At 39.0% G+C, this 22,632-nt stretch overlaps 2 protein-coding genes across 5 annotated transcripts in view; one reads left to right on the top strand and one right to left on the bottom strand.

Moving 5' to 3' along the window:
- Nucleotides 1–1,472: 1,472 nt before the first annotated feature.
- On the top strand, nucleotides 1,473–5,286 carry LOC115731827. Its single transcript, XM_030662501.2, has 5 exons — nucleotides 1,473–1,585; nucleotides 1,691–1,883; nucleotides 2,653–3,002; nucleotides 3,512–3,578; nucleotides 3,714–5,286. Exons 1-5 carry the CDS (start codon nucleotides 1,488–1,490, stop codon nucleotides 3,729–3,731), a joined length of 726 nt encoding a protein of 241 aa, XP_030518361.2. The 5' UTR covers nucleotides 1,473–1,487; the 3' UTR covers nucleotides 3,732–5,286.
- A 3,189-nt stretch (nucleotides 5,287–8,475) lies between these two features.
- LOC115731771 (insulin-degrading enzyme-like 1, peroxisomal) overlaps nucleotides 8,476–22,632 on the bottom strand; it is a 38,029-nt gene continuing 23,872 nt past the window's right edge. For 2 of the 4 annotated variants that reach the window (XM_048286080.1, XM_030662451.2), the window contains 25 exons: nucleotides 22,499–22,574; nucleotides 21,945–22,012; nucleotides 21,141–21,232; nucleotides 20,990–21,063; nucleotides 20,819–20,862; nucleotides 20,414–20,465; nucleotides 19,270–19,392; nucleotides 19,066–19,178; nucleotides 18,785–18,947; nucleotides 17,918–18,010; nucleotides 17,647–17,732; nucleotides 15,492–15,578; nucleotides 14,694–14,797; nucleotides 14,135–14,237; nucleotides 13,936–14,028; nucleotides 13,668–13,857; nucleotides 13,377–13,438; nucleotides 12,414–12,518; nucleotides 11,292–11,493; nucleotides 10,991–11,199; nucleotides 9,899–10,023; nucleotides 9,771–9,822; nucleotides 9,614–9,700; nucleotides 9,374–9,496; nucleotides 8,476–9,146 (listed from right to left, as the gene is read on the bottom strand). In XM_048286080.1, coding sequence (XP_048142037.1) covers nucleotides 8,880–9,146; nucleotides 9,374–9,496; nucleotides 9,614–9,700; nucleotides 9,771–9,822; nucleotides 9,899–10,023; nucleotides 10,991–11,199; nucleotides 11,292–11,493; nucleotides 12,414–12,518; nucleotides 13,377–13,438; nucleotides 13,668–13,857; nucleotides 13,936–14,028; nucleotides 14,135–14,237; nucleotides 14,694–14,797; nucleotides 15,492–15,578; nucleotides 17,647–17,732; nucleotides 17,918–18,010; nucleotides 18,785–18,947; nucleotides 19,066–19,178; nucleotides 19,270–19,392; nucleotides 20,414–20,465; nucleotides 20,819–20,862; nucleotides 20,990–21,063; nucleotides 21,141–21,232; nucleotides 21,945–22,012; nucleotides 22,499–22,574 — 2,793 coding nt within the window. In that variant the 3' untranslated portion in view covers nucleotides 8,476–8,879. Of the gene's footprint in view, nucleotides 9,147–9,373; nucleotides 9,497–9,613; nucleotides 9,701–9,770; nucleotides 9,823–9,898; nucleotides 10,024–10,990; nucleotides 11,200–11,291; nucleotides 11,494–12,413; nucleotides 12,519–13,376; nucleotides 13,439–13,667; nucleotides 13,858–13,935; nucleotides 14,029–14,134; nucleotides 14,238–14,693; nucleotides 14,798–15,491; nucleotides 15,579–17,646; nucleotides 17,733–17,917; nucleotides 18,011–18,784; nucleotides 18,948–19,065; nucleotides 19,179–19,269; nucleotides 19,393–20,413; nucleotides 20,466–20,818; nucleotides 20,863–20,989; nucleotides 21,064–21,140; nucleotides 21,233–21,922; nucleotides 22,013–22,498; nucleotides 22,575–22,632 lie in introns of those variants that run through there. The other 2 variants (XM_030662461.2, XM_030662468.2) reach the window with 2 other exon arrangements.

Raw genomic sequence — 22,632 nt, 5'->3', positions numbered from 1 at the left:
TCCTGGAAGATGAGAACCGGTTTTGCTTTTGCTATGGTAGCGAATCGGACTGAGGCGACATGAATGGACCGGACTCGGGGCTTGCCCCGGGATAGTCCGCGGGAGTTATTCGGACCTTCGTGGCCCGCACCTGGTCCGAGGCTGGACCGAGCCTAGTTTTGTTGACTCCCCTAGTCTCTACGCTGGGGGTCAAGTCCATAGCAGGCCATTTCTCCACTCACGACAGACGACAAGATAAACTCGTCGTTTCAAAACCAGGATAGATTTCTGACCAGAAAAAAAAAAAAAAAATTTCAGGAGAGATGAAATCTTCTTACACGACTCTGGGTGATAAAATGCACCTCCACCGCCAGATCGGATCAGACACCAATACTTACGGATTTATACGCTTTTATATACACGTAGTTCTCTCCACTTATCAATTTAAATTTTTTGTTGGACTTTCTAACGTGAGATCATATCAAGTTCCTCCTTAATTTATTTCGAGTGTGCGTTCATCTTGTTTGTCAAATCTCACGCGTCCGTCGTGATCGTTCCGATTTAAGTTGTTGAATTCGACAACCATTGATAGTAATATTCTTTGCTAGCTAAGGCTCCGTTGTTTTGCAAAAAAAAAAATATCGAAAAACATTTTTTTAAAAAGAATTAATTGTATAGGTTCAAATAATTAGTTAATGAGAAATATGTTCATTATTGATAATAGTTTATGTCCCAAAATCTTTGTGATCGATGAAAATATTTTTTGTTCATTCATATTTGTATGCGAAATGGGCCATTGTTTTTGAGAAAATATTTTTCGAACCACACTTTTTTTCGAGAAACAAATGGAGCCAAAATAACTTTTGATTTTGATCGGTTGGTTAATATGCAAAGCATCATTGACATTATGGTTATTCAACGTTCTCATCACTTACAAGTTACCAGTGAATATCGGTTGTCCTTTGATAAATTGGCTTATAGGTTCAAATCTATTAAGGGGATGAGCAAAAAGACGCTGAAAGCAACTTGATTTTGGATCGGTCCGGTTTAAAAAAAAAAAAAAAAAACTAATAAGAGCAGCACATTTTTCTCAATGAATCAAAATTAAGTGTGTTTATTGATGTTTTTTTTTTTCTAGTAGATGTTTGCATATAGAGTTATTGAATAGTGAACATGTAGGTTGTAAATTTGTAATAGAGTTACTTGGAGAGTAGTAGAATCACCAGTGGAATAAACGGCCGCCATTTGATAAATTGGCTCATAGGTTCAAATCTGTTAACGGGCACAACACTAGGTCGGGCCACAATTTGGGAAATTTTTTTTTTTTTTTTTGGGAGTTATTTTCATAAGTAAAAACGGCGTTAGAAAGGTTGATGGAGCTTGCAGGAACTGTTTCAATTCATTCTCCAAATGCCTCGCGAGCGAGACCGCCTCAAATAGAGAGCGTTTTAAATTGAACTTTTGCCCGCCATTTCCAGAAAGGTATGAAAAAGGAGAACGAGAAGAGAATGACGTCACTGACGCCATTCCCGTGCTCCCTCGAACGCACTGCTGCTTCTGCTCTTCTCCTCCTCTCCGCCCGGCCTCCCTCTCTCTCTCCTCCGCTGTAACTCTCTCCCTTTCTCTCTCTCTCTGCATTCGTCGTCTCCGTCGCATCCGCTTCTTCTCTTCCCGTCCGCCATTAACGTCTCTCTTCCTGCTCTGTTTCAAGGCCTTGCGAGGACGTCGCCGTCGACCCGATCAAAGAAGGGAGCGCTGGCTCCGGCTCGACGCTGAGCTTGGATTCGGCCGATTCCAAGTCGTGCTTGTCGTCAAAGACCAGCGACGTCTCGCCCGAGGGCTTTCAGGCGCGCCAGCTGCGGATCATCGCCGTCGCCGCTCGTTTCCATGAGTTCAAGCTCCAGGTGATCTCGCGCTGTTGCTTCTTCTTCTTCTTCTTCTTCTTACTCGTTTGTTTGCTAGATGATCTTGCTTAGATTAGAATGGCGCATCGAGCTCCGTGTTCGCGAATCTGTTTTGTAGTCGCCAGCTCAGTTATCCTCGCTGATCGACATATACGATGCATCAATGATCGTCGTTCTGAATCGTGTTTGTTCTCAGTGAGACATCTGCAAACCGGTCTTATTTAGTCCTTGTGTTTTGCGACGTGACTCGATCTCTCTGACGCAGCAAGCTATGCACTCTAGTTTCTTCTTTCTTCGTACATTCATCTGGATTTTAGACTTGAAATTTTGAAATCGTAGTTTGAGGTAAATCGTTACTGAGAGTAGTCATCCTCGATCTCCTCGTAGCTCTGTTTTCTGCACTGTCACTTTCCTTGAACTATTTTCTCCTTAAATTTGCGGTTTGGATACTGCGTGATGAGATCTTCAGTTTCAGGGACTTTCTGAAAGAACTTCTCGGTTTTTAACTCATCTCGTAGTTAGATTGTTTGTTATTCTTTCTCGATAAACACTGACTATTTGTTAATGCAATCTGCTCGGTGGTTATGTTATTTATGAGGCGGCATGGCACTCTTCTTGGGTCCATAGGTAGATTACAAAATGCCTGCAACGTCAATTCCTGTTCTCTGAATATTCGCATTGGGCTGTTCAAATTCCGATTTGTTTTATCACTTGGCAAATAGCATGTGGGAGTGGATGCGACTACAAATTGATAGTCAGTTGCTCACAGGTAGCCCGAAGAGCTCGCTCGAAGATCATCAAGATCTCTGATGACTGGAAGTCCAACACCTGCAAGACTGTGTCGACGTCTTCATCTGAATTTGAATCGACAAAGGCGGCTTCAGGTATAACTAGCACGTCCAGCGAAGGTTCAAGCGCTCAAAATTTTGGAGTCCAAAAATTCAAGAAGAAGCGTGAGGAGGCTCATTGTGAAGTGCTCAGTCGGAAGCGACCAGGTGCAACACACATGCGCCGTCGAGCTGATGCCATCCTGAACTTCCTCTCTGAAGGTTGTGCCTCTGAAGTGAAGATCCGTCAAGTTCTTGGTGACAGCCCTGACACCAGCAAGGCTCTCAGAATGTAAGTGCTGCTCAGACTCCTCGTGCATGCTATGTGGAAGAATTGTTGCTGGTTTATGGATGACTTAGTAAACCAGGCTAATCATCAGAGCTGTGATTAACATATAATTCATGTGGTTTTGCAAGTAACTTATTGTGGAATCCTCATGATCTGGGAAATTCTATTAGCGTTAGCGAGATTATGTATGGGCAAGAATCACTGATGTGGGGGTGATAGAGATTTGATAACATGTTGCACGACATTTTAGCAACATTTTACAGTTCATCCTTACTGTGCTTATGACGGTGTCATGATCAACTCTTGATGAGTATTAGTAATGCGCGCAGCAATCTATCACTTACATTGTAAATTGAATCAATCAAAATTACAAATCATATGGTGTTTATGAACTGAGTTAGTTTGATGTAAGCTTTGCATTATGATTTAGTAGTCTATCATGTCCGTAAAAGTTAATGATCATGCAAATTCCTTTTCCTGTTTTCTTACGTTTGTGTGCTGCTGCACTGCAGGTTGCTTAAGCTAGATGAAGTCAAAAGATCAGGTACAGGAGGAAGGCACCACCCCTATATTTACGAGGTAAGTGATTCTCATTGACCGATACCTTATTGATAATTCATGGGAGCTGTGCTAGAATAGGCATGATTCTGCGTAATTGCATAAGTTGTTCTTTACATGAGTCTTATCTGGTGAGTGGCGATCTTACTTCTATAGGTCATGCGAAGGGAGTAGCGGAAAGGTATAGCAGGTTAGACTGCGTAGCAGGATGACATATAGTATATTTCCTCTGACATGAGACCCAGTAAATATCCTATCAATAAAGAGATATTCATCCTCCTGTATATAGAACTGGACCATAGGCGGCAAAATTAATTTGGTGACAGACTTCAGAGCTATTCATTTTATGTGCTTGTCTCATTTTGGGATGATGTTAGAGCTGGAGAATAAGTTGAATTGGTAGCAGAAGTATTAGTTCATCTGATAGTTACATTCATATATTGGACACTCAACCAGTGGGAACAGCAGTGCTGATTTAACGTCCACATTTGTTGGATAGTTCTGTCAAACTAAGCACTCTTCATTGTGCAATTAAGAAAGAGGTCAGTATCCTAGCGGCCAATGAAATAGCAGATTGTTTCGTACTTTCTGTTGTGATGCGAGGTGTTGAAGCAATACGATTTGAAAATTACCTACTTTGGTTTCCAAATGCATGCCATTCCTGTCCAGATAATGTACAATTAAGAGTCTGATATACCTACATTAGACTGCTTCGCCAATACTGTGCTTCATTCTAGAGGACCGTCACAGAACCATTCTCGTGTAGAAACACCACTCTTGTGGAAAGATCTGCAGTGATACCTAGTTAATTTCCCCTCGAAAATACTCAGCTGCAATAGCGTTTGTCATGAAAGTTCGATCCCATTCTACGTCTCTCCTCCTCCGCAAAGCTCCTCCAGGAATTCATGGTTACGGAATTCCTCTGGTCAAAGGTTCTGTTCCATCGTCTTGATAAGAAATTGAATATATGTTCATTCGGCAAAAGAAACGTTTGAGAAATGTAATGCAATGTTGGGTGAGTATTCTTTTACAGTTAGCCACCGGTCTACGTCTAGTTTTCGAAGCAAAGCATGCGAGCTTTTGGGACATTGGCCTCTTGCCGTCGTTAATGGATAGATTTTCTAAGTCTTGTTTCTTTTGAGTGAATCCTAATCTGTCCTCCTTTGCTTCATGGCTCTAGGTTATCTGATTATTCTGGTCTTAGGAAGTTAAGACGTAGCGTAGTCAACTGGCAAACAATCGCAGTCTTTTAAAGCAAGCCGACCGCGTCAAGCAAATGGATCGATGCAATCACGACTCCAGACCTCCCCATTCCCATCGTCCTTCACTTAATTTGTCCATGCTTCATTCGAAATTGTGTTTCGTCCACAACAAAAAGGGAACAAATTGATAAGAGTTTAAGAAAAAAGTTGCTGATGAGGTATATTGATTTTCCTATTAGAGAATATTGTTAGAGATATTATTAGATATTAATAATATTATTTGTTATTTTATTTATTATCTAAGATAGCTAATTCCCTTGCATGTGGATATTGTACGGGTATAAATACCTTTATCTAAAAAAGTAAAGTGAATCCAATTGGCTAAGATGTAGTCATTATTATCTTCTCTGTCTCACTCCTCTTAAAGATCTTAGAATATTTATATTTGCTTGCTAATTTTATGTTAGTAAATATCGAGAAAAGAGGACTACAATTTAAATGTCGAAATTAATTGAACATTTTTTAATATTGCGACTGGCTTTGAAGTACTTCTTAATTGGATAAATTCTATGATTATCCTTGCCTGTTTTTTTTTAATTGCCATTAAAAGAGGAGTAAATCTTTATTTTAGTTATCGTACACGTCGATGTATTCTGATTTTCGCTAAAATTCCCAACTTTCTTTCTTTCTTTCTTCTGTATATGACTGGCGAAGGGATAGTTGCTCCTGTTTCCCTCCTTATATGTTTACTTAAAGGAAATATATTATTAGTTAATCTGTTTTGCTCATTTTCATGCATACTTCATTTATTTTCATGTTAGGAGGGTATGCACATATGAGTGCATTATTAATTAATAACATTATTAATACGACCTTCCCATTTAGTTATGATATGGAAGTATCATCAATGATAAATATTCTCTTGGCGCATATTTTAAGTTTTTTTTTTTGTCAATATATAATTTAAGTTTACAAGAGCACGAATGCCCGAATATGGACAATTTAGAGTATACATAATATTTACTACTCACCTACTGTGCCCAAGTACGGTCACGTGTTTGAGTCACGTGACTAATACGGTTGTCCATTGATTCGAGGCTTTCTAATTTCACTGAAATTTCCGACCAAAAAAAAAAATTTCACCGAGAAGTATTTTGGATGAGATCATCTTCACAGCTCAATTACGGATGGTGGATGTTGCAATTTGGTCCTTGCCAGCTGGAACTCATCGTTCATAAGAGGTTTGGTTGGATTTAACAAGATATCTCTCTTGCTTGTGGAGCTCTAAAGCATATTGAAAAATTTTCTAGATTTTTTTCGAAATAATTAAAAAGATGAAAAGGAACGATCAGCGTTAATGACTCCCTCCTAGTGCTATTATAAGACTTTCGCGTCTACTGTGGAATGTTCACCCACTTGCCACCTGAAGAGCAGAAAGTTGGTGAGTTCATTTGTCGTAGCTTCACTAAGATACTTGGAAATAGAATGGTGCCATTTGAAAATATAGCACGAGCCTTTGAGAGTTTCGCTAATTATGGATCGAATCGTCATTTCATAAAAAGATAAGAGAAGCATATGCCTTTTTTCGATTGATAGTATGAACTCCCTTTCTTTCCCGAGGATATTCTCAACGAAAAGCATATGCCCCATTTCGTCAGGACGCAAGCATTGCCATGTGCTCGGACCATTATCGTGTCGTTAAGTCCAAGCGTGTTGATCTCATTTGTCATTTGGATGCTTGTGCATTACGACAAAATACCATGCACGTCATGTTTTTTTTTTCATTATTTTGATGGCTGGACGTATTCATTAGCCAACTGTTCATGTCAAATGGCAAATAAAAAAAATAAAGAAAGGAAACAAACAAAACCTCGAAGTTTTGACCAAGTACACGGAAACTGGCGAGCAGGAAAGTGTCGTTCGTTACAAGTCAAGCAGCCGTTGCGGACCGCGTGAGGCCAGAAAAGTTTGACGCCTTTTACCTTCTTGGAAGCCAACTTTCGGGAGGGGGGTGACTGAAAAGCCAAGAGAGCAACAAAAAGCCCTCTGTTTTGGTCAAATTTAACTCTTTCTGCCCTCCAGTTTTCGTAGTCCTCATATTTCCCCCCCTTCTCTTCAATGTATTGTCAATTCTTTCCTCGACTATCCAAAGCCGATAGGTTTTGAACTACCGATCGTGTCTACCATATGAAGTAGGATGGCTGGACCACCAGAATTTTAGACAGATCAAACCGATAAATCAAATTGATTAGCGGTTAGTGATTATTAGCGATAAACGCCTCATCAAATTACAAATTATTGATGCCTTACCTAAATCCAAACCGGTTGTTAATGTATAGGTGGGTCATCCAAAAAGTTTGTATAACCTTCAATATCCGTCTTTTCCATGAGTACAAGAATGTCCTTAATCCAGCTTCAATACATGCAACTAGAAAAGTGGAAAAAGAAGTTTCCCTTCAATGTCCAAAGCTTAAATAAGAACCACCAAAAAAGGGGAAAGAAAAGGACTAAACAGAAAAAACCAATGCCAGAAGGGGGTGGGAAATATATTAACACCAAAGTATTGGACCAACAAGTCAATTATCAACGCAAAAAGTTCTCTGAAGGGAAAGAGAGAGGAAGGTTCACAAAAGTGGAAACGGACAACGCGGTGGCTTGTAATGGTGTATATAAGCCCTAAAGCTCCTTCCTTTTTCTCCCAGGAACAGAAAATCTCTCTCTCTGCATCTCTTTCTCTCTCTAGATCAAGAACGGCAACGGGGACGAGAAGCATTGAGAGAGAGAGAGAGAGAGAGAGAGAGAGAAAAATGTCGAAGTACGCGGAATTGCTGGACCTAGGGGTGAGACTGGCTGCAAGGTTCCACTCCCACTGCCCACAAACCGCACGTTTGTACTACCATCCTCCCGCCAACCATGCCGAGGACCACCACCACCACCACCCGTGACTTCCACTTGAGCGGCGGCGGCGGCGCGAGCGACGGCCCTCGTCTGGACCACAGGCTCAGAATCGACTCTACGGAATTCATTGTTTCTTGGGTCGTGTGAGGAAGAGATTAGACTCCGCAATTTTGGGAGATGTCGAGTGTTTATAGGAAAGACATGGAGCCAAAGATCGAGCTATTTCAATTTCTTCTAGCATATTCTTTCGGACACGGATTGTGTCTTCATACAATTGTTTCAATTTGGTCCTTGCTCGGTGCAATTCATGAAGCGGTGATGAAAAGTCTTTGAATGAATGAACTCTGTTCCAAGTTTCGTTTTTTCTCGACCAGCTCATAGATGTTTGATCTTGATCAGTCTCTTGTCTAACGTTTTGACAAGGTCCAAATCGATGATCGTCGTCACCAAGCGCTGTGGTGCTGTGCTTTTAAATGTTCCCAGAAAACAAGAGTGAAAAAACAAGCGCAATGGTCTAAATTGAGTCTAGATTTTGCTCTACAGCATCCACAAACTGACCATGGAGTACAATGGAACAATAACACAGGATACCGCGACCCCATCAATCATCGCATTACGTACAGTGAGTCTAGGCGATCTCCCATCAGTTCACGGCCTTCTGCTAGCATTCTTCCAAGCTTCGAGGTCATGCAGCCTCTTGGTAGTCGTCGTCCTCTACATGAATCAGATAGTTATCTTAAGGTGCTGAGGGGCCAATCCCTCGATACACAGTCGAGAATTTATGTTTAGCGATCCAGCGGCTAATGGTAATAACTCCATGAGAGAACAGTTCCTGGTACTTCATTATGAGAAGAGGTAGCAGTTCACTGCAGAGCAAGTATGCTTGTATATGGAGTATTAGCAAGTAGGACATTCATCCGAAAATTTTCTCATAGTTTATGAGATTGTTTTGCTATGAAACTGTCAATGGTATAGATCCCGATATGCATAACACCTTAAATCCAGTACCAGCAGTTTTGCTCACTGAATCAGGAGCATTGAGCCGGAGAAACCACCCGGTCTTGGATTCGGCTATCTATTGTATCCCAAGGGATGCATTAGTCATGTACACACAAACACTAAACGCTATAAGGTACAAATGCCACAGGGCAAGTGCAGTGCGATAGTATTGAGTTTGGAGAAATGTTTCAGGCGTATATTTGTCAAAACTCTCAATTCTAGCTTATTTAGAACTGCTGTGAACTTCCATCAGTTCGTACCCTCTTCTAGGTGAACCATAAAGGGGTTGCGATGCCCTGAAGCTGAAAATGTCATCTATTAGTACTGTGTTTGGTCCAACTGCTTCATTTTTATCCGCTTCGAGATCTGAAGAATGCTTGCTCCCATAAACTCGTACACTGAGCACCTTCCTCTTGGGCGCTCCAATTCTTATGTGCTCGTGGAAGAAAGCTATCAATTCTTGTTTTGTCAGCTCCCTTAATGCTGCGACCTGGTCCGATGCAGATGAAGTGAAATTTTTGTGAGTTGCTGTGCATGTCCAGCTTTATTAAGAGAGATTATGCAGTTTTGGCTGGGAGGAGGGAAAGAACATACTGCTAATCATATACAGATAACTATAGTTCTGTAAAAAGAGATCAAGCAGAAGAGCCAACAGCAGATAAAAGATAGTGTTGAGAGATCAAGATAGAGATCGAGATCAATGATAGTATCCTGCACCTCAGTTTCGACTCGATCAAATAAGAAAGTTCTGTCAGTTATCTCTTCCCAGTGACGCTCACATTCTTCCCACAAATTCTTGTCCTTCTCCATCTTTGATTCAATTAGTGCATTTAAATGGCTCTGTGAACAGCAGGTGAGATGTTAATTTGGAAATTCCACAGATTTAGATGTAGTCGTTTAAATATCATTTGAAAGCTGACATGATTTTCATCAAGGAACATAGGAGAAGCAACTCACCTCGAATTCGACCTTACTCATCTCGGAAAGTTTACTTTCAAAAGACTTGAGAAAGCTCTGGACTCTCGTGTCAATGTATTTTGGACACTGTTAAGATTAAGAAAATGAAGGGATAAGGTAACGAGGCAGTTGAAACACAGAGAACTTTGTGAAGTACCTTCACAGCAGACTGAACAGTGAACTGCAGACCGTGCACACCAAGGTCATAACTGCATGAAGAAGCACTTCAAATAATTAGCAAAGTACACTTTTGGGGAGAAGAAAGGAGAAATTAAATGGTTTTACCGATGTGTGAGCGAACAGACATAACCAAGTTGCTCAACCGTTCTAAGTTGGTGGAAGGCTTCATGCCTTGCTATAAAAGCCAAAAGCTGAAGTCGTACGTTCAAAATAATGTCATCTTGATGGATCTGCATTTATCCATGGGCATTGTAAACAAATATATAGGGAAAATGACTCAGTAGACCTACCAAAATGAGTTACTCTGTGATTTTTAATGCCTGTAATGTGATGAACTTTTCGTCATTGCTACTGCATGAGCCTATAATCTCTGAAAGTGAGCTGGTGCGTCAGAAATCTACCATCCCAAGGGGGTTAACCATGCTTTCTTGCCTTCTTTCTTTCTTTCTTTCTTACAATTTGGTGCAGATAACAAAAAGGGAAAATAGGAAGTTTACTGTTTGTAGCTATCAAAATATACACGAAAAATCTGTTCTGTTGAACTACTTCTTGAAGTTGTAAAGCCTTGATTGATCAGGTAGCAGACATGGCTTTTGGATTTTACTGCTTACAGCTGCCAAACCATGCACGAAAAATTTGTACCACCATGTGGCTAGGATACAAAGAGCATGGTTTTTTAACTAGGACAGTTCCAAGTCCAACGCTGTCTCGGTTGTTGGGACTGTCTCACTCAAAACCATGGGGTTCGACTGGTGTTGATTTGCCAACCAGTCTCTCAACCTAGGGACTTGGGTCTGGGAAAGATTAAGATGTAGCTGACTTAAAGGTTTGGAAATGTTCCCTCTAGGCTTCCGCTTGCGGAAACATTTATTCCAACGAAACTAACAATGCGCAATTCTAATGGATGAACCTACCCCAATCTCTCTGCTGAACTTTAGTCCAGTCCGACTTTAAAAACATTCTTTAAGATGCTTCACCAGATGGATTTTAAGCCAAAATTATAAGCAAAATACAGCCTCACATGCCCAGAGAAACATACTAACAGGTCAAAGGTGGCCTAGGCCAATTTAGCTCATCTAAAGGAACCTGGAGCCATCTTGAACAAGTATTCAGGCAAACGACGGGCCAAAAGATTTCATGACAAAGTTATGCGGGCAGAAAGTTGTTCTTTTCATTAATATAGTTGAGTAAAACTACCTGAATATAGTGAATCAATGCAGAATTCTCATCATTAGGGTTTAGGCCTTCAGTTGAGTAGACGTAACTTGCACCCTCGTCAAGCGTGACGAGTCTGCTTGTCATGAGCTGGGATGGCAGCGCTGGCTTGCTTATAGGATAAGTACCATTAAAGAAAACATCTTCAATATGATGAACAATTGACTCTGCTTCATTGCGCTCTATATTCCCTAGAGAGATGAGAACAAAATAAAAGTACAACAAGATTCAAATATGAGAGTTAAATAACAAAAGAAAGGGATGACTTCTAAAAATACTGAACCTGCTATGTAACACTCTAAGAATGCTCTCGAGAGCATTGTAGGTGCAAACCCAGAAAGGTCTTTAGGCTTAAGAGTCTCAAGTATTTCTAGATCTTCCTCCCAAGGCCACGAATGGTCATTTAATATTAAAGAGCGATAATATGAGGCATGAAACCTTGGCTCATCAAACTTGAAATTCTGATAACTTTTTGTCAACTTCTCCTGGAAGACAATAAAAGATGAGTCTTAATAGAAATTGGTGGAGCCAGCAGATAGCTCAAGAACCTTGACTTTATGAAGTTTTTACTGTCAAAGCACAACAGAACCAATCTGGAAACTACTGCTCTAGTGGTGGCCCTTCTTAAGATGCATTCCTTGAATCAGCTAAGTGTATTTGGAACCTTCCCGCTTGCACGACTTAGTCATGTACAAAGAGATTTCCTCATTGGATATTGAATATGACCAGATAAAAACATTATTCCGCAAAATGACTGCATTTCTGCTTAATGTCGTCGAAGCTTCTTGAGAAAATTTGACCAGAGTTAACAATAAATTGGTAGTCGCCGTGCTATTTGATCTCCATGAGAACATGCATTGTCAAGTTTACAGCACCTTTGTGCCAAGATGCACTTTGAGAGTATGAAAAAGGCAAAAATATGATCAATATTGCTTAGACTATTTCAATAGATCAAACTTGTTAGAATCTTAAAAGTTTTAATGTCTCCATCTAATCGCTTGAACTCACATGGTACTGCAATTTCAACATGGTATCATGACAGATCCTGACAAATCTTTCTTGAGCTCCCCCAATTGTAGTCAATTTCCATGCTTCAGTCTTTGGTCAAAGTGTACCCTATCATGCGGGGTTGTTGAGATATTCAAATAATAAACTGTTGAAGTATTGTGCCACATTGCTTGACAACGGGTCCTAAATACTCTTCATATTCATGTAGTTTTCCTCCAACTATTAGTTTAAGTTTTTGGGTTAGACTTTCTAACATGGTATCAAAGCTAGTGTTATCTCTTTCGCAAATGTGCGTGGTAATTCGGTTTGCACGTGAGTGGGGGTGTTGAAGTATTATCCCACATTGCTTGACAATGGGTCATAAATGCTCTTTATATTGACAGACAGGAACTAATACCTTGATCACAGAAAATCTTTCTGGCTTCACTGTAAAATCTGCCATTGCTTTCAGGACGGTATCCAGTAATACCCGCAACTTATGATTATAGCCACTGACATTCAGCTTAAGAAAATAAGAAAAAAGAGTGAGCATGTTATATATGGAGGAGAACCCCAATTACTGAAGAAATGACGATGTGAAAATGGAAATTATATATTTCTACATCAAAGCAACGCCCAATAAGTATAACATAAAATACACATATACACAGACAGATATGCGCATTCTTTTCATTCGGCGAGAACCCTCAGCCTACATAAAAGAAGCTAATTCTGTCACCCATGCAGGCAAATCACATGGTCAATTTATTACACATTCAAGAAAGCTTGGGGGTAGTAGACTGGAGCCTCTTGCAGCAAGATAAAGTATCTATATGCTGGTATGGGACAGCAAAATGAATGACTAACCAAGCCACAAGCAAAAAATCTATAGGTTGATGCAGGTATAGTATATCATATCACTCTTTCAGCAAGATAAAGTATCTATATGCTGGTATGGAACAGCAAAATGAATGACTAACCAGGCCACAAGCAAAAAATCTATAGGTTGATGCAGGTATAGTATATCATATCACTCTTTCCTCAGTTGATGAATGTGTTAAAACTAACCAGGAATCAGCAGTTATTGATAGAAAATTAAACTAGTTTGACGGGCAATCACGAATGACAAAATGAGGTGGCAGATAAGAAATTGACGCAATTATAAAAGAAAACTGTGCTCCTTATTTCTAACATATCTGAAGTACTTATGGCGCAATACTTAAATACAGGAAATTGGGCACATATTGCGCCTACACTCCAGATACTCATCTGTCTTTATTTTTGCACAAAGATGCTCATCTATCCCTAATACTCATCTGTCTTTATTCTCCTACGCAGTATGAGCTGCGTATCAAATTTAACTTTAGCAAGAGATACATACCTCAAATCCATCATCTGTCCGGCATATTCCATAATATAGTCCAGCAAGCTCAGCATAATACGCTGAATACAATAGAAAAAAAAAAATTTAAAGAGATCTTTAAGGACAAGATTCGAGAAATATTATTATGCATCGGTTTTTGAAGCATCTGCAAGTGCTTTGAAGACATGTTATGACCTGAGAGACATCTTTAGCTACAATTGTTTTTCCAGGCATTGCTGGTTTCCATCAAAAGAAACATCATAAATGATTGTACGACCACTTAATGCTTAAAAACCATCAAAGCCTTACCATATTCATTCAAGTAATCAAATACTAAATGCTTAAAAATTCTTGCAAGAAGTTCAGCATGAGGAGAGTTGCAAGCATAAGGGCAGTTGAATTTAAGATGTACAGTAGCCTTAGGAACAGAGAACGCCGTATCAGGCTTGTACCATAACGTCGAAAAGCTTGTTTTCCTCAACAAAACTGGATACATGACCTGATCCAATGTTACGAACATCAAGACAGTAGATTAGTTATAAAGCACACCAAATGGACCTAAGATTGATCAGACCACCTTATCAGTCTTCTTGAGGGACAAGTCAGTGGCAATAAACTGATTAGCCACTGGCAAACGGAGATGTTCACTCGGAGCATGCTGCATCCACTCCTGATATCCATAAAGAATCAAAAGCGAACATCAAAAGGCATTCTTTGGAAAGTGACTATTACACTAACAAACAGTTAAGGTCTGTGAGGACCCCGTCTTTCGATACCTGTATTGTTGAGTCATTAAGTTTATCTACACAATATGCAGTTGCATACCATGGCTCAACCATGTTAGTTTCCCCTTCAAAGTTCTTTGACACCCAAAAAATTCTGTTGGTCACATGAAAGAATGTGATGAAAGTTCTCGAAGCTCGAGCATATGAATGTAATTAGGCTAATGCAAGTATTTCAGATAGTCATGACGATCAAAAGTAACTCTTTTGAGAAATGCATTCATCAAGAGGGAAGTTTAGGAAGATATAAAATGGATTGACAATGCAATCCTATTTCGCTCAGTGAGTAAAATAAGCATTTTACCCCTTTCCTGACATCAGTAACTTTCATAAATATGGAAGTAAATAAATGATGAAAATTCCATAGCATATCAGCAAATCTACAGTGTTGATGTATTTGTTACATTCACAATTCTTTCTAGTAGCTATGGTATATTTTCAGAAACAAAAAATCACTGAGGACTGCTGTAACCTCTTTCTCTAAGATGCCAATAAGAAGAAAGGATATATCTAATATACGCACTTCAGCAAATGCAGGTTGAGACGAACTTACCGGAAGTTTCTTGAAGAAAGCCTCTCTAGTACTGCACGGATGATGCTGGGATTAAATTTAGAAGGCAAGGATGACTTCACTAGCCAATCTTTTGGCGGGTACAACTGACAAAAATTGATATTAATTTAAATATTTCAATGCTCTTTGGAGTCATGTTTTTCACTGAAATAGTTATCATATGCCACTTTTCCTGATTCATATGCCAAAAATCAAATTTAGAAGGAGCAGAGAGAGCTATAAATAAGTCGACCAAAGTAATGGACTGAGTGGAGAAAGGGGCAAAAATATTTGTAGAAGCTGCAAGCTAAAAGTCCAATATGTCAGACCAAAGTAATGGACTGGAGAAAGGGACATTTTTTTTTCAACCAAAAAAAGAAGTCCAATATTTTAAGGGTGGCCTGAATAAAAAGAGGAAAGTAAAGTCAAAATTTTTGATGCTGCTCTTGAACACTGTAATTAAGACACGAAATATCCAAGTACAATCAGATTTACTTATTGTCTAGCAAAGGAAATTGATCAAATGTTATGACTTCCATCAGGTGTCATTGTAACCCAAAAATTTAAGTTAAATCTGAACACAGCTTTTCATTACCTCATTGCACCAATTCCCTCTGGCTCCTAAACTTCCAAGAGACAATATCTAGAACCTACATCATATGCTATTCTAGTTTATTTGAAGAATGATCAGCTGGATTGGTCTGAAGTTTGAACCAGAAAAGATATAAATGTTTACCATAGAATGCATGCACATCATCAATGAAGAGAGGTAAACGCATTACACAAAGAAAGTTTTGATACCTTCATATGTGATGCTATAGAGACCACATAACTCATTGGAGAGATCTTATCCTGATTATGGAACATTGTCTTGCTTACAGCTGCAATCTTTACCGAAAGATTAAAATGAGGACCACAGAGAAGATGTTAGATGATAACATTTCACATTCATGTTTAATGTGATCACACAAGATGAGGTATTCATACAGGGTGGGTCCAGATTCCTTTAATTGCAGTTCAAACTTGAAGCACATTCACTCATCCCATGCGAATACCATTTATGATCAATTTCAAAGGTTTAATGTAATTTGAAATTTGGAAATGTCAAGTTTAATTTTCTAGTCACTTGGGAAATGCAAGAAATTAGTCGTTCCTTTCATCTTTTTGGTGCAAAAGACAGACAAAATAAATTTGAAATAACATTCACTCACTTCAAATATCTTAGCCATGGACACATATACACAGGGTACTGCTAGTAAGTGTTTGTGGTTACTGCTCAACAAGTCATTGACAATGATTAGAGAGTTACTATCTCTTTCTTTTTATTAGGCTTGTCAAAAAACCGATTTTGATTTTGTTAGATGCCCAATCCAAAAGCTTAAGTGGTAAGTGGAGAGAGACTACATGAATACAAGGCCCATAAAAACCCTGTAGACAAGCGATGCGATATAGTTTAACAGATGCGTCCAAACTAAGAGCAACTATTCTAGCAAGAAAAGTATTCTCGACAAGCTTCTTGTATTGTATGCTTACATTATAATGCACTACCATGTTACGAAGGTCACACTCAAAGATAGAGCTGCAAGGACCAAAACTTTGATAACTCCCCTTCCATTGTGTTAAGAGTAATTAAATATTAAACCACGCCTTCATCTAATAGCTTAACAATTTAAAACAATTGGCGGTGATCCCACAAAAATCTCACATGACATCGGATGGTCGATTGGTGGGCCTCCCAATCTGTTTGGTGTTTGGTGAATATGAGATAAGTCAATGCAAAAGGATACTTGAATTAAGGAGGAAGCAAACCTAACACTATTCACACGTGAGGGGAGATTGTTGAGATACACGTGAGAGTTATGTTAGAGAAGTCCTACATTGGAGAATTGATGTGGTCCGGAATAGTTAATGTATTCTAAGTTGGCTCATAACTCATTGGCTTAAGTTTTTGAGTGAAGGTGGGTCCAATTGGATACGTTGACGGGCTCGGACTTGAGCTCCCTCTTGGCGATCTTCCCGGGTGAAGGTGTCGGACTCCTATTGCGCGCAATTTCACATGGTATCAGAGTAGGAGATCCCGATTCAAATATTTCGAGACCCCTATTTACCTCATCGCTTAAATATTTCCACGCTTAATACTAGGCAAAAAGATCCGGACTACGCGTGAGGGGTGTTAGAGTAATTAAATATTAAATCACGCCTACCACGCCTTCATCTAATAGCTTAAGCTCTTAGAACAGCAAGCCTTCATCTAATAGCTTAAGCTTTTAGAATAACTAGTAGTGGCTTCACAAAAATCTCACACATTGAAGCCCAATGGAGACATCTGCCAGTTCTTAATCTAATACTCCCCGTCACACTTAGTCCGATATTTTGGCAAATGGGTCCTGGAAAGGTTTGAAACACAACCAACCATTCTAAAAGCTTAAGTTATTAGATGAAGACGTGGTTTAATATTTAATTACTCTAATAGTCCAATAAATTATTTCTCAACATTTCGCAGAATTCCACAGTAACATTAACCATGATGGAAACATCTTCGCATTTGTCACAGCTATTAAAGGTCAGATGGATTTTTAAGAAGCCCATGAGTCTCAAAAAGTCGATTTCTCACAGTTGTTTGAGGCTATTATCTTTAACTGTTAATATGGATAATGTGAATGTCCCCCAAGAGACTTGCTCTGATAACATTCATAGAAGTTGTATCTAGCAAAAGTATAGAAGAAGCTTGAATGCATGTAGCCTCAAGTTCCCAATTACGAGAATGCTGCAATGTGGAGCGTCAGGATTCTTGGCTAGCATTATCGATGTAATATAAAGTCCATGTACCAGCCAATTACCTTATCAGCTACTGTATAATGTAGAAATGAGTAAATGCATGCAAGGGCCAAAGGTAGTATCCTGAACTTATTATATTTGCAACTGATAATCCTAAATAGGTATTTCAGATCCATACCTCATTGTATATCCACTCGCAAATGCCGAACTGGTGTATGATGCCAATGTATTTAAAGAGCAATCCCACGATATCTTGCATGTGCTCTGCTTTTTGGTACAATATGTGATTAGAAGTTCAAGCCTCATAATCTGGTCTTTCTTACATGACGGACTTTTTACCAGAGAGAATAAGAATAGCCCTAACTTTGTGAGAAAGGGTTTTCGGAAATGACCTGAAAAGAAAAAGAGAAACACCCAGAGGCAAGAATAGACAGAACAAAACAACTTACCATTACCAGCATCAGTCATCTCAATAAAAACATTAAAGAAAGAGGAATTTGAATCCACGAAGCTTTCATAGGCAGACAAACTAGTGGCCCATCCTGCAAAATAATTTGCATCAGAACTGATCATAAACCCTTCAAATAAAAGAGTTGATCACAGTACCTGAAAACAATTAAGCCAAAGCAATATTATGGCTCCAGTAATTCTAATTGGATTTTTTTACTTTGACAAGTTAATTTCTTCTTACAATAGTTACGATAAGCAGACAGTTTGGATCCAGATGTTTTTATACCCCCTCAACCCAGAGGATCATAAATTTGCACACCCCAATCTAATTATTTAGTTTAGAAAGGAGAAAATTTTTCTTTCCCCAAAAAGTTTGTGTGAGTTGTTTTAAGCTTTAAAAAATTCCTAAATAATACTATATGTCAATTTTTGCATGCTTTGAAAAGGTTTCAGGCATTTGGCACAAATTTAAAGCCAAATTTCAAAGGCGACAAGAAAAGGAAGTAAAAAGTAAAAAACAATATCCACTCAAACAAATCCTAAAGTTTATACACCCTATGCTCTATGAAGGGTAAAATGAAGAATATCTTTTGGTCAAGTGAACTCTTTATGTCTCCTGATACGGGCAGAAACTGCTTTAGTTGAAATTTCAAACATCTTTTGTGCAAGAAACCAGATATAGGGGAGATGCATTTAAATGACAGAAAAGTCTCCTACATGGAAAATGAGATGCATACACTTGAGTTGTAATTACAGACAATAACCCAATCAGACGGTTATCATAGCATAAAGGAACATCACCATTAAGATGAATCCTCCCGAGGATTTGTATACGATAAGCTATATAAATGACATGAGAAACAGACCTAATCTTTTTAAGGCATGAAACAGAGATCCTTCTCCCTCATGGCCAATAAGATGGGTGAGGAAGCCGCATGGGACTTCTTTGTAATGGTGAATGCTGCAAGGGATTGGCCACTGAACTTGTAGCGTGTGATCATCACATATTGGAACGGCTCTAACAAGAACCTGGACAACAGCAAGGAGTTCCTTTAACTTTTTCCGGACAGAAATTTTTTAACGAACAGGAAATGAGAAAAATGTGCATATCTTCCAACAAGAGTGGGAGTGGACTGCAGAAGTGGACCTGTAAATGTTCCCATGAGCAAGGGTCACCAGAAATATGCAAACGGCTCCGATTGTTGTTGGAAATAGCATTGAACTTTTGGACCACTAGATCTTGGATTTTATCAAGAGATACTGCGAGATCCATGAAATTTTACAAAATTGCACCACTGAATAAAGAGAACCTACTAATTGTGAAGCTGCGTTATGTAGACACAAGCAGTACCTTTGCCGTATACAACCAAATGCATGAGGTTGGCAGAGTAATTTTCTTCATAGAACTTAATAAGTTCTTGTCTTATGTCAATCCCCTTTGCCTTCGGTTGAACTTCTAGAGTTTGTCTGTTTCCTAAGGTAGCAAAATATTCACAGGTTACAGTGTGTCACGTATTCCATAGTAAGCATCTTAGTTGGTTCCAATTCATAAATTGAATACTGAAGTCTTATTTAAAAGGAAAAAAGCTCAGTATCATTCTCTGGAAAAAAAAATAGCATATAGAATTATCAAGCCATCTATTTTCTCAAAAACTTTATAGTACTAGTAATAATCAGAAAAAAATAATGTGTTTGATGCTGGCTTGTAGGTATGAATTGCATGATAAATGTACTAGCTCCAGATAGGAGCTTATTAACCAGTTCAATTGACTTGCCCATTATTTGCGAGAACTCGTCCGAATCAGAACCCGCTAATGTACAAGTACTCCCTAAACATGGAAATCTACTCTACAAAGACAAATCATTCATACTGTGTTGAACATTTACTCATCTGAAAGATGAAGATAGTTGCTTCAGCGATATGAGATGGTTTGAAACTTAGAGGGTTTTATTGGGTCTCACACTAGCCTTTGTCCTACGTGGTTGAGTGCGAAGTATATCAAGTCGCATATGTGAATGAACACAATCTTAATTTAACTTCTTCTAATTAAAACCATTTGTCTGGTCACAGAATGTGATATATTTCTAGGCAGTGAGTTCCCGAAAAATTTGTTGCATTTGAGGAGAAAAAAAATGAAGAAACACTAGACTGATATTTTTATGTGAGGACAAATGGAATGGTTACCGTAAGAGTGGCTGGTAAGCAAAGCAGCATAGGCAACTTATTTGTGCAGCTAAATATGTAATGGCCTTTCCTGAGCCCACATGGCCAAGACCTCTAAAGGCATAATTATGTAATGTCCTGGGGGGAGTCTTTATTTGAGTATCATTTCACATGGTCTCTTCCACCACAAAGGAGCTAGGGATCATATAACATATCCTTTTAACACACCTAAGCTAAATGACAACGAATCCCAGTGAGGAAATGGTCTGACAAATAAGGGCTTTGCTTTAGCAAGAATGAGCTTAAAGTCGATTTGTCATAAAGTACCTACCGGTACCAAATTTATGATAGGGATGTGCTTCCATGCTCAGATGGCTCCAAAGCTGCATGGAGAGAGACAAATAAAAAGACATTTGAGTCAGAACCCATCAAATATCAACAATATGACCATCCCACAATGGACAAACAAAGCATGCTGGTATCAACATTCAACACAACATGAAGTCACTGGGTGAAATATAAGTTTTGTAACTATTCTTAGCAAAGATGCACAGCGAAGTAAAAGAGTATGAAAGGAACCTTTGTGTAGAAGTAGATTAAAAATACAAATAACATTGAAAAAGTGCTGAACATGCTGCAATGGATGTAAAAACTGAAGCACCCTTAAATCAACCTTTGGATTATTCTAAAGGTGTCAAAATCTATGTAAGGCGAAATGCAGGTGACCAAGTGGTACCTGGCCTATTCTCCAAGAATCAGAAAGGAAGTTCTTTTGGAACTCTGTAAGAGAAAAGGAAGAAGCGGTTAGTCATATTCAGATGGAGCTCTAATATTGACTTTCGTGATATTATTTCTTCGAGCTAGAAAGAGGAAGATAGTGTTCCGAATTGCAGTGGAGCATACTCACCAGAATCAACAGCTTTGATCTCTCTCTTAACAGCATCGGACAACATCAACGGCTTGACAAAGAACTGAGAAAATCTGCATAAGAAAATAACACTCGGAGATTGCCTAAATGGAAAAGTTGGGTAGCAAGAGAATACGAAACTACCACCTACCTGTCCAAAGCCTCCTCAAAACAATCAGCATTTGCAACAAAATGATAGTTGGTATGGTCAGAACCTGTCAAAGCATTTGTTCCTCCTCCATGCTATGCATATTAAATAGGAAAATAAACAAGACATTCAAAGAAGATCTAATTAAGGCAAAGTAAGCCAATTGAAAACATAAAAATTGAAGACAGTTTTAAATCTAGCAGAAGTCCTTGGCAGTTCGTGCAGGATCTGAAACGTGTGTATACTTCGTATGCTTTTCGAGTCACCAGAACAGATCTATTTACTAATCTTCTAAAGTATCAAAGGTACAGGAAGGGTGGTCCAATTGCACCAGAATGCATCGAGCAGGTTACAGACAGTTGAGACTCGCCTTCAAATTAAGGACCAAAGCTATAGGTACTATATGTGATTGAGGTTCGTATCCATTTCTTGAAGAAATAACAGAGAGATACATCAGCATGTCAACAAATTGTTATCATGTAACATCCATTTGAAAAGGCTAACCTGTATTTACCAGGTAGAACAGGTACAGGAGTAAATGTGGAAATACAGCTAATAAAATCTAGGTCTCTGCTTCCAAATTGAAAACACTTTGGGAGTCACAAATCCTTTATTATCATGAAACTGAGTTATACAGGAGAGAAGCATAGATTTGCCTACATGCTAGAAATATTAGTGCAGCCTTTAAACATTTTGCGGAGTTTCTGCAAATCTAGTTGTCCTTTTGAGCTCCACAATTTACTTGTGTAAGCAAAGTGTAGACTAGCAGCTAAAACAAAAGGAACCTTGTAGGGTCAGCAGCAGTACCTGAGATGTGTATTTGTCAAAACTATCCTCCTCTGGATACTTCTCGCTCGCATAAAACAGCATGTGCTCTGCATGTGATGCATTCAAATTGGAAGCATACGTAAATAAGGCAGGGTACCTTCCACTTGCAAACAAGGGCATGCATTCGGCAGTCAATTAATTGCTTTGCAACAGGTAAAGTCATACTTGGTTGAGAAAATGAGCAAAATCATCATGATACCAAGAAAGTAACAGAAGGAGACTTCTAAATTCAAGTCATCTTCAAGTTCCGTGCAGGGAACTTTTTAAGTAACAAAAAGGCAGGGATCTCTTATGATATCGGAGCATAATTATAGCAGTTAGTCCAGGTGGTGGTGATGCTACGATTTTAGTCGGATTTCTTATTCTTGATTCTTTTCTTCTTAGCAACGCCGTTCGAGCAATGTGAGTTGCAGGCGACCTTTGAATACATGCTCAATCGACCAGTCTTCCCGTCCAATTATTTTGGGGTTAAACAGTCGCCTACTGCATTAATGTTATTTACTCGAAGAAAGAGACAGCAAAACAGTAGGTACCAAGGAAATGAGCAAGACCCTCGATGCCCGGAGGGTCGCTGAAGTGGCCGACACCCACATCCATAGAAGCAGCACACTGAGCACAAAAAACAACACAGCTTTAGAAAATCTATCTAATCCAACAACAAGCGAAA

The sequence above is a fragment of the Rhodamnia argentea genome, chromosome 10 (assembly GCF_020921035.1).
Source record: "Rhodamnia argentea isolate NSW1041297 chromosome 10, ASM2092103v1, whole genome shotgun sequence".
Lineage (NCBI taxonomy): Eukaryota > Viridiplantae > Streptophyta > Magnoliopsida > Myrtales > Myrtaceae > Rhodamnia > Rhodamnia argentea.
The sequence above is the reverse complement of the archived record's forward strand: the minus strand, read 5'-3'. Positions and strand labels throughout refer to the sequence as shown.